The 10,444-nt window shown below is 42.0% G+C and overlaps 2 protein-coding genes across 2 annotated transcripts; both read left to right on the top strand.

The window, feature by feature from the left end:
* The first annotated feature begins 506 nt into the window (after positions 1 to 506).
* On the top strand, positions 507 to 6,035 carry LOC136529529 (glycosyltransferase BC10-like). Its single transcript, XM_066522600.1, has 11 exons — positions 507 to 844; positions 1,555 to 2,039; positions 2,595 to 2,693; positions 3,699 to 3,799; positions 3,878 to 3,949; positions 4,078 to 4,168; positions 4,314 to 4,394; positions 4,938 to 4,994; positions 5,074 to 5,196; positions 5,280 to 5,318; positions 5,508 to 6,035. Exons 2-11 carry the CDS (start codon positions 1,695 to 1,697, stop codon positions 5,634 to 5,636), a joined length of 1,137 nt encoding a protein of 378 aa, XP_066378697.1. The 5' UTR covers positions 507 to 844; positions 1,555 to 1,694; the 3' UTR covers positions 5,637 to 6,035.
* A 935-nt stretch (positions 6,036 to 6,970) lies between these two features.
* LOC136528311 (cryptochrome DASH, chloroplastic/mitochondrial-like) lies at positions 6,971 to 10,208 on the top strand. The gene is made up of 12 exons (XM_066521256.1): positions 6,971 to 7,400; positions 7,578 to 7,714; positions 7,836 to 8,054; positions 8,131 to 8,271; positions 8,357 to 8,548; positions 8,625 to 8,671; positions 8,774 to 8,850; positions 9,004 to 9,079; positions 9,163 to 9,232; positions 9,339 to 9,462; positions 9,605 to 9,654; positions 9,884 to 10,208. The coding sequence occupies exons 1-12, from the start codon at positions 7,100 to 7,102 to the stop codon at positions 10,085 to 10,087; spliced, it is 1,638 nt and encodes a 545-aa protein (XP_066377353.1). The 5' UTR covers positions 6,971 to 7,099; the 3' UTR covers positions 10,088 to 10,208.
* Positions 10,209 to 10,444: the final 236 nt, after the last annotated feature.

Here is a 10,444-nt window from a genome sequence, read left to right as displayed (position 1 = left end):
CAGGAAGGGAGTAAAAACCATGTTTCCGACTCACGAAAACAAGAATGGACAAGTTTCAGGATCAACCTTGAAAAAGTAGACTATGTAACCTCTCACAGCTCACAGTAACTATCTTCTCCCATTGCTTAACGAGGACGTGTCAATTTCTTGGAATATGCATGGAGAAAAAGACCTCTTTATCATTGACTTGTCCACAAAGTCCAGATATTTTCGCCACACAAACACTTTTCGTGGACCTATGAAAAGTTAATGTGACAAGTGAAAAATACTAGTATTATTCTCTAGATTCAATTTAATACCATGATGGTGTAGTAATCCGTCTTCGGCAAACGCCCAAATCTAGAAAACCTGAATCAGAAGAGGAGGACAATTTGTCAATTTCTAATCCCACCGGAGCTCGGAAAGAAATTTCTGATTCCACCGGAGCTCAGAAAAAGATAAAGTTGACGAGGTCCCAGACGCAAAAGCGCACGCCCAAACGTTACTTTAATCCAAATTTTCTCAGCCCCCACACTTGCCCTCTTCTCTCTTTTCGTTCCTCCTGCCTCCAATTGGAAACCCGTCATCAGCCACCACAAGAAGCAAGCAGCAATAGCCAAGAGCCAGCCAAGCTTCCACCTCTAACCCAACCCATTGAGCATAAACACATCCAGCTTAATTAATCCTTTTCTTTATACCGCCTCCCTCGTGGCCTCGTCGCCTCGGCTCCACCTCCACCTGCGCCCTCCAAATCCGATCGATCTCCGCAGCCTCCAGATCCCCGGCGGGCGGAGACAGCGAGCTCCAGGCGGTGAAACCCTCCTCGCAGCGCTCCTCTCCTCTCGCTCTTCAAATCCCTTACCAGGTTCGTGCCATTCATGCTGTGTTTGTTTCTACTTTCTAGCTACTGCCCTGCGTGGCTGCTCCCTGCATTGGGCTCGGTTGCGTGAAACCTGGAGGTTTCCGTGCGATTTGGAGTGGGCTGTTTTGGGTGTAAAGCTTCGATTTTTACGTGGAGTAAGAACCAATTTCCGGTGCTGGCGCTGTGATTTAGCTTGGGTTTGGGCCGTTGGGTTGGTTGCTGCGGGTGACGCTGACCGGATCGAACTGGTAATGCGGATGGGAAGGGGTTGTTTGGTTTGGTTTGATTTGGTCAGAGCTTGACTTTTCGCCGGCCGCCGCCGCCGTGGACTCGGCCGCTGTCTTTCTTGTGCAAATCGCCTGCTTTGGACATTGTAGATCACCTACCTCGGCACATTTCCTGGATTGTCGAACAACTTACAAAGCTTTGGATAAAGTGGTGCTGCTCGCTCAATGTTAGTAGCTTGCATCACAATTTCCAGAACAGATCGTGACTTAATCGCATACTAGTTAGTGCATCGCAATATGTACTAGAACAACCACCAAATTACTGGGGTGGACTGCTCGGTCGTGGTAGAATTGTAGGGACAAATCTTGGTGAGTTGACTTGAATGTGTCACTATGAAAGTATATAGGAGCATTATTTGGTGTTTTTGAATCATTTCGATGGGATCCATGTATTAATGCTTTGTTTCCCTTGGATTGCAACTGCAGGAAAGGAAAAAAAAAGGTTGCCTGCCCTGGTGTAGCAGCTGAATTACCCAGTTTGATGGTGAAGAAAGAGCTTTAGATGGTCTAAAGATGGAGATGATGAGATAAAAAGTACCAAAAGTGTACAGTGGGATAGCAAGGATATGACTGTCATGATGCCTCAGCGCCACCGGGCTACAGCCAAGAAGCCCATGTGGATAATCGTGCTCTTGTCTATGGTTTGCATCGTGTTGATTGGGGCTTACGTCTTCCCACCGCGGCGCTTCTCTAAGTGCTACCTCTCTGCTTCAAGTGTATGTACGAATTTCAAGGATTGGCTCCCTTCCATGGGCCGTCGGGAGCGGACTGACGAGGAGATTATTTCATCTGTAGTTATTAGGGATATCCTTTCAATGCCCATGCCTGTGTCAAAAAATCCAAAGATCGCCCTTATGTTCTTGACACCAGGTTCATTGCCCTTTGAGAAATTGTGGGAGAAGTTTTTACAGGTTGGTCAAAATGTACTTGTTGTCTTTGTGCCACTTAAGATGTACTTGTTGTTTTTGTGCCACTTAAGGAGTATAAGCCTTTCAAGGGTCTTTCTGTTTCCTTAAACTGCAAGAAATCATAAGTCTTTCAAATGTATAACGACACCAAGGTTGGTTCCAGAAAAACAATTTAGTGGATATACTTACTTGTTTGTAGTGTGTATTATTGAAATATGAGTATATAACATTGGGCCAACATGTTGATTCCCCTATGACCCTTCATTTGATAGAGGTAACAATGCTCCTAGCAAGTAGTAGCCTGTATAAATAGATTAAGCCTATGAACCTTCATTAGTGAATAGGTTGTTTTATCTGTATAAATAGGTTAAGCCTATGTTTTCACCATATAGGGACCAAAGCCGGTAAGATTTGTAGCAAGTAGTAGCCAATACTCACTGTAATATGCTCCCTTGTTTTTACTAACCCTCTGTGTTTATGTGATGTAATACTTCCCATCTCATATATGATTCATGTGACTTTTAAAGAAAATTGAATCACTGTGCCTTCTTTGAACAGGGACATGAGGGAAGATACTCCATCTATGTGCACGCATCACGTGAAAAGCCGGTTCATACTAGTTCTTTGTTTGCTGGTCGGGATATTCACAGTGATGCGGTAATAATTTTCGTCTCTGTTTCATTTTTTTCCAAAGCAACTCCGAATTGGTAGAAAAGAATTGACCTAGTTTATGGGGGAAACTAGGCCCAAAAACCTTATAAACACGTGGTTTATTGAGGAAAACTGGGCGAAAAACCTGAACATGGTAGCCTGGACAAGTAACCCTAAGCAACCTACCAACAAACAAGTGTTCAACGGCAACAGGCAACCGATGGAACCCACCATGCATCATCGTTGCCAAGCTTGTCACAAGAGTGACCATCAGCTCCCACTTCCCATGGCGGGCATCAGCCAGAGGCCCCAGAACGCAGCCACCTACACACAGCGAACCCCGACACATCTAGAAAGGACCACAACATATCATAATTGCATTTTCGTCTGTGTTTCATACATTTGGATTTAACACTTTTGTCTTAAATATATCTGCTGTATCAGGGGTTCATCTTGTCAACTCAATCCATTATATTTCCAGACCTTTTGTCTACAAAAAAAAAAAAAAAAAGAAAATACCCCTCCCTCTGGTCAATAATGAATGAAGAATGTACAAGTGGTTGACCTTGGGTGCCATCAGACACTTCTTTTGAACTAGGATTTTACTCCATTGTAGCAATAATCAGCAATAGCAATTAACCAAACAGTAGTTACAGTAGTTTTTGTGTGAAAAGCCAAACAGTAGTTACATGCTTTGCGTAGGACTATAGGACTTAACTCATGTTGAAGTTGAACACACCAAAGTGACTTGATAAAGAATAAAGATAGCATTCTGGGTTGAGAATATTACTGTTTAAAACCCACAACCTACAACAGTAGGTCCAGTTCTAACAAAATCGCTACTAGCAATCTGGATTGAGAATACTTACTGTTCCACCACTTGCAAATTGAATGGATCGTTATAAAGTGGTATCTTTAGTTGGAATTCTTCTCTGCTAATGGACTATCCTATTGCTTATGCTGTAATTTTGAGATTGTTAACATTGAGCAGAGTATGTATTTGTTATGCAGGTAGTATGGGGATTGATTTCAATGGTTGATGCTGAGAAGAGACTATTAGCGAATGCACTGGAAGATGTTGATAATCAAGTTTTTGTCTTGCTTTCTGACAGGTTTGGACCCTGATTACGGTGACTCCCTTTTTGATCCTTTGTTCTCAATCACTGAGTCATCTTTGCTTTATTTCACAGCTGTGTTCCGCTGCATTCATTTGATTATGTGTATAACTACCTGATGGGAACGAATGTTAGCTTCGTGGATTGGTGAGAACACTATAAACTTATATTTCAAAATCCTTTTGAAAAATAGGATATGAGAACCTTTTCTCTCTTGAAGATGTTCATATCCACTCACTTTGATTTTTTGCCCTGCCTTTGTTTCAACTTATAAGTTTCAAGGATCCAGGTCCACATGGCAGTGGAAGGTACTCTCCTGAGATGTATCCTGAAATAGACGAGAGGGATTTTAGAAAGGGTGCCCAGGTACAGTTATTCTCAATACTAATTTGTTAGGATATAAAATACTTGCCGTTATCAAACTCTATTGGTGGTATATCATTCGATGAACACTTTACATGGATAGCTGAGCGGAAATCTAATTTAAGTCCTTTCTCTGTTCTTGTTGTAGTGGTTTGCAGTTACGAGGAGACATGCTTTAATGATTCTGGCTGACAGCCTGTACTACAAGAAGTTCAAGCTATACTGCAAGGTATATTTATTTATCTTAGATAAAGGAAGGATTTTATTAATTCACAATCATTACATCGAGTTGGTACAGTAAAACTGGATACCAAGTATCTTATCTTAGTACGAAACATGCATAGAATACAACAATGACTTAATTTAGATATGTGCTCAAATATTAATTTATTCTTTTACTTTGTTTGATGTAAGGTTGGCAGTAAGGTCAATATATATTTTTCAATATGAAGTAAAGTCTTGTTGTAGTGAAACTTCAGTGCAGAAATTTGACAACTACCTCTAAAACCCTGTTTGGATATGGTAGTCACATAAAAAAACACACACAATTCATACAACGCCTCAGAATCTAAGTCAGAAGGAACCGAAGAAATAATTGTATACATGCTGGGTCATTGATAAATATGTAAAGCTTAATAGGGGCATACATTCAAATTAGTGTTTCTCAAGTCTGAACCAATGGCCATGATTTCCACTTTTCCAGTTTTCACTTATGTTTTTCTAGTAAGCACATTTGCTGCAAAGAGAATTACCTTTCTCCCATGATCTACAGCCAGCGGAAGGGCGCAACTGTATTGCAGATGAGCATTATTTGCCAACCCTGTTCAATGTCGGTATTCACTATCTATTGAAGTAACATTTAGCCTTTATTTAGTTGGGCGCTTGCTAATTCATTTCCTTGACTTTAGATGGTAGATCCTGGTGGAATCTCTAATTGGTCTGTTACAAATGTGGATTGGTCTGAGGGAAAATGGCATCCAAGGTCATATAGCGCTGATGATGTCACCTATGATCTCTTGAAGAATATTACAGTATGTTTCCTAGCTGCTTAATTTGTTCTCGCCTACCATATGATTTTTATGTGCATACACTGATGTGCATTACCATTTTGCAGGCAATTGATGAGATCTTCCATGTAACAAGTGATGACAAGGTAAGCACAAAGATCTATCGTCATTATTGACTTTTGAAGAACAATAAACAAATTATTTCATGAACTTAATTATGGATTATAAGCAAACTCGTGAATTGTATTTCGCATCCATGAAGCAATGAAATTTCCAGCTTCAATGCATCTCAACAACCATTGAATGCTGGTGTGCTGTTTTTCCCCATATTGCAGAAACTTGTGATGCAGAAGCCTTGTTTGTGGAATGGATCAAAGAGACCGTGCTATCTTTTCGCTAGGAAGTTTAATCCTGAAGCACTTGACAACCTACTGAAGCTATTTACCAGTTATACATCTGTTTGAGTCCAACCTGATTCTTTGCCTTGGGCTGTCAAATCCCACAAGCTTTTTTTCCCTGTTTGTATGTAAATTGTGAAGTCCGTACTTATTAGGATCTGGGCCCAAAGATACCGGTACAACTGCAACAACTGTGATGGCTTGGAGCTCAGTCCTCGGTAAAACGGCCACAGCAATGTTTATAGAATGACACTGCCCTCATAGTAATTTGTCGTGTTCAATGTATGTCTCCATAGTCTTCCAGCCAACTCCCAACTCATTAGTTCTTTATTCTTGAAGAACAGTTTTTTTGTCAGAATGTTATACTGTCATTATATGATCCATTCTTTGTAGACACAGAGATTACAACAGATGTACCACAAGTGCATATTAATTTTGTCACTATTAAATCTTTTATCATGGATTCTACTGAATTAGGTGTTCGCATTTCTTAATTTTCACTGTGATTAATTTTTCAGCAAAGTAAGCGTATTTGAGCTGCTGCTAATGGAATTCCAGAACATAATATTTATATTGTAGGAGAGGAGATATACTAGTACAGTACATTTTCCATCTCCAAGATGAGACACTGACACGTGGATGATGGGCCCATCCATTTCAATTTATAAATTGTTATAGTCTTTCTTGGTGCATAGTCTTTGCTATGTATAATATATCTATCTAGGTATATAATAAAAGTTCGGCCTGTTCGCTGGTTGGTTTCTGGGCTGGTTTAGGCTGGCTGGTGCTGGTTTGTTGTGAGAGGAAAACACTGTTGTCTGGCTGGTTTGGGCTGGGCTGGTTATGTATTAAAAAAGCAACTTATAATTTGAAATAAAGGGAATACGTATATATTAGATAGATTTAATAGAAAGATATTTCTTATTTTTTCTATTACTTCCTGTTAGGTAATATGCTATTGACGAGCCTGAACCATGACTAGGGGTTTATGTTGGGTTTCAACTCTAACCTATCCCCCAACTTATTTGGGACTAAAAGGCTTTGCTGCTGCTGTTGTTGTTCCTGTTAGGTAATATGTGATCATTATTATAACATCTAAATCAATGATCTACAGTCGTTTGAACCATAGCAAAAACTTATTTGAGCAAAGTAAGCATTTGAGCTGCAGCTAATAGAATCTCAAAACATGATATTTATATTTTAGGAGATACTAGTACATTTTCAATCTCCAAGATGAGACACTGACATGTGGATGATGGGCCCATCCGTCTTAATTCTACCCAGGACTACAATATCCACATCCTATTTCCACAGGCCCACATCAGGCCACGTAGCACCACTTGAACACGGACACGTGGCACCATTCTCCGCTCTTCCCTCCACCTTCCCTTTCCAACTTTGCAAATCACCCCCTCACTTCTCAAAACTCTCAACTGCCAGTCCAATCAAGAAATGCTCCACTACATCTCCTCTTCCCCACTCCGTCCCCGATTCTCCCTAGCCCACCCTCCAATCTTCGCTTCCTCGCCATGAGCGCCGTCCCATCGAGCTCCTCGTTCCGTTCGGTGAGCGGTGCGGCGGTGCCTTCCCTCGGCGCCGACGAGGCCTGTGCAGTGGCAGACGAGGCCTTCCAGAGGTACACGTCGCCGAGCTTGAGGAGAGACGGCGTCGGGGTGGCCGTCGTGTGGTTCAGGAACGACCTCCGAGTTCTTGATAACGAGACGCTTCTGCGCGCGTGGGCGGCTTCAGAGGCTGTCCTGCCGGTGTACTGCGTCGATCCACGGGTCTTTGCGGGGAGCACGCATTACTTTGGGCTCCCCAAGACGGGAGGTGAGGACCTAGCGATTCTGCATTTTGTTCGTTGCTGCTGCATCAGGGATTTGAGATAGCTCAGGAAAATGCTGATTCTTGTCATCGTAGAGCCAACTGCAAGCATTGCCTGATTAGAAAATAATGATGATTTACGTGTATTTGTTGTGTTTGGTGAAACTTAAATCACCTATTCAGCATTGAGGGCGCAGTTCTTGATAGAGTGTTTAGGAGACCTGAAGCAGAGTAGGAAAAAGGGCCTCGATTTGCTAGTCCGTCATGGCAAGCCTGAAGAGATCCTTCCATCAATTGCAAAGGCTGTCAGTGCACACACAGTAGGTCCCCTTCTGCACAATCTTATCTCAATCAATTTTAATATAGTTGAATTCTGGATCTTTAGGTACTAAATTCATGTTAGGCACCTAAAATTAAGTCAGAAAAGCGCTGTATCTCCAGATTTATGCTCACAAGGAAACCTGTAGCGAAGAGCTCCTTGTCGAACGCCTCGTGAGCAAAGGCTTGGAACAAGTTCAGATTGGTCAAGGAGGAGCATCTGTCCCGAAGAAACCTCTGAACCCCAGGTTGCAGCTCATCTGGGGAGCAACAACGTACCACATCGATGACCTCCCGTTCCCAGTTAACAACTTGCCAGACGTGTACACACAGTTCAGAAAGGTTGGGATTTTCTTTGCAAATTCTAGGTCTTTTTTGCAGGCGTGATGATTAATGCTGAAGCAGTGTTTTTTGGCAGGCAGTTGAATCGAAGTCTTTGGTTAGGAACTGCACCAAGTTGCCGCTGTCGCTCTGTCCGCCCCCTAGTTCCAGCATAGATGAGATTGGAGGATGGGGGACCATACCAACAGCAGAGTCACTAGGCCTGAGCGTTACAAAGGCAGGTTTAGTTGCAGCTAGTTGTGCTTTAGTCAGGTGCTTCACTAGTTCCAATTTTAATCTGTACTGTTTTCTTCTCCCTGCAGTCTGAGAAAGGAATGCATTTCATAGGAGGAGAGAAAGCAGCTCTTGGTAGAGTACATGAGTACTTCTGGAAGAAGGATCAGTTGAAAGACTACAAGGTGACTAGGAATGGCATGTTAGGTCCAGACTACTCCACAAAGTTCTCTCCTTGGCTTGCTTCTGGCAGTCTTTCGCCACGTTATATTTGTGAAGAGGTAAGGAATTCCTCATTGCCTGCAGAGCTCGTTAGCTTTGCCTAATACAATATGTTATATGTCCTTTATGATGCAGGTGAAGAGATATGAGAAGCAAAGAGTGGCAAATGATTCTACATATTGGTTAGTGTGCCTTCTCATAAGTTGCACTCCTCGCAGGCTTTTGTAAGGTGTATTCCCATTCATAGAGTGAAGCGCCTTTTCCTGATAAGTCAATGGCTTCAGGGTTTTATTTGAGTTGATATGGAGAGACTACTTCCGATTTCTATCAGCAAAATATGGGAACGCCATATTTCACCTGGGTAAGGACCAAATATGGAGCTCTCTCTCTCATACCCTTAGGTTTTGTATAAAAAAGACCTTTTATGATGAAAATAATGCACAACTATGCCATTTGGGAAACATTTCAATTTTGTCTGGTAAAGGTATAATCCGGCTGCAAACTATTGTTTCAGGAGGTCCGAGGAAAGTAGTATCAAAGTGGAGTCAGGACCAAGCACTGCTTGAATCATGGAGAGATGGTCGAACTAGGTATCGTATTACTCCACTTTATTCTTTTGAAATCTGGAGCCATTGTTCTTGTGCCTTCTTAATTCAGTCATGGTAAATTCTAGATATCCTCTTATTGATGCCAACATGAGGGAGCTTTCAGCCACCGGTTTCATGTCCAACCGTGGTCGTCAGGTATCCTTCCACATCTGACCACATAAGCAGAAAAGACAGCAGAGGGCTTAACACTGCAGGGCATCTATTCCCAATTATTAATCTCTCAATCACTGTCTATCTGCAGATTGTCTGCCCATTTCTTGTCCGAGATATGGGTATTGATTGGCGAATGGGAGCCGAATGGTTCGAGACATGCTTATTCGATTATGACCCAGCTTCAAATTATGGCAGTTGGACATATGGAGCAGGTTAGTTATGTCTTTACTGATCCTTTAAATACTGGATAGAACAATATGACCAAAGAAAATAAATTCAAGAAAAACTACAAAGGTCGCTTACATATCCTTGTAGACTGGAACTGAATGAAATGTTTCTGCTGTACTCTGACAGGAGTTGGCAATGATCCGCGAGAAGATCGATACTTCAGTATCCCAAAGCAAGTAAGTATTTGACCAGACTGAACTCTCTTACCTGAAAAATCACTACCATAATGAACCAAAACTTGGGATACATTGCCACAGTGAGAAAATTGTATGTTTTATGAATCGACGGATCACTTCAAAGTACCAAGATGTTAATTTCACAGCATGTTAGCTTGTAACTATAGCAATACCAGTCCAACCTCAACAGTTGGTGACCGCGCATGATTGCATGAACATCCATATGCAGGCCAAGACATATGATCCCGAAGGGGAGTACGTTGCATACTGGTTAACAGAACTTCGGTCGCTCACAAAGGAAAGGAGAAATTTCCCAGGGGCCTCATACATCAGGCAGATAGTACCACTGAAGTTTGACGGTGAAAATCAAAAGGATCAGCAATTCAACCGGCAGAGAAGACCAAACAACACGTACAGAAGACAAGTAAAATAGGAGGCTCTTAGAACCATCTATCAGTAGGAGATGAAGTATTTTTTTTACATAACTGATTGTAGTGTAAACATGCACGAATTTCTCTATGGTCTTATGAAATGTTCAGATGCATTCAGCTACACTTTGCAATGTTTGTCGGTAGATCCAGCACAAAGGATTAGAAGGGCTAAACATTAACCTGCGAGGGTAAGGGTAAGGGTAAGAGGTCAAGAAAACCCCTGAACCCCAGCATCGTAGCCCATGTAAGAATGACCACAAGCGAGGCCGGTTTTTTTTTTTACCTCAGCCTAAAATTTGCTCCAACAGGAAGTCGAACTCAGGACTTAAGAGTGCTACTAAAAGCCACCTAACCAACTC

The sequence above is a fragment of the Miscanthus floridulus genome, chromosome 19 (assembly GCF_019320115.1).
Source record: "Miscanthus floridulus cultivar M001 chromosome 19, ASM1932011v1, whole genome shotgun sequence".
NCBI classification, from domain to species: Eukaryota; Viridiplantae; Streptophyta; class Magnoliopsida; order Poales; family Poaceae; genus Miscanthus; species Miscanthus floridulus.
This window is presented reverse-complemented; position numbering and strand designations above follow the sequence as displayed.

Coding starts and splice junctions, on each gene's coding strand:
- LOC136529529 (XM_066522600.1), top strand. CDS start 1,695: ATGACTGTCATGATGCCTCAGCGCCACCGGGCTACAGCCAAGAAGCCC. Junction 3,950..4,077: donor AATGTTAGCTTCGTGGATTG/GTGAGAACACTA, acceptor TCAACTTATAAG/TTTCAAGGATCCAGGTCCAC. Junction 5,319..5,507: donor ATGTAACAAGTGATGACAAG/GTAAGCACAAAG, acceptor CCCATATTGCAG/AAACTTGTGATGCAGAAGCC.
- LOC136528311 (XM_066521256.1), top strand. CDS start 7,100: ATGAGCGCCGTCCCATCGAGCTCCTCGTTCCGTTCGGTGAGCGGTGCG. Junction 8,851..9,003: donor GAACGCCATATTTCACCTGG/GTAAGGACCAAA, acceptor CTATTGTTTCAG/GAGGTCCGAGGAAAGTAGTA. Junction 9,463..9,604: donor CAGTTGGACATATGGAGCAG/GTTAGTTATGTC, acceptor GTACTCTGACAG/GAGTTGGCAATGATCCGCGA.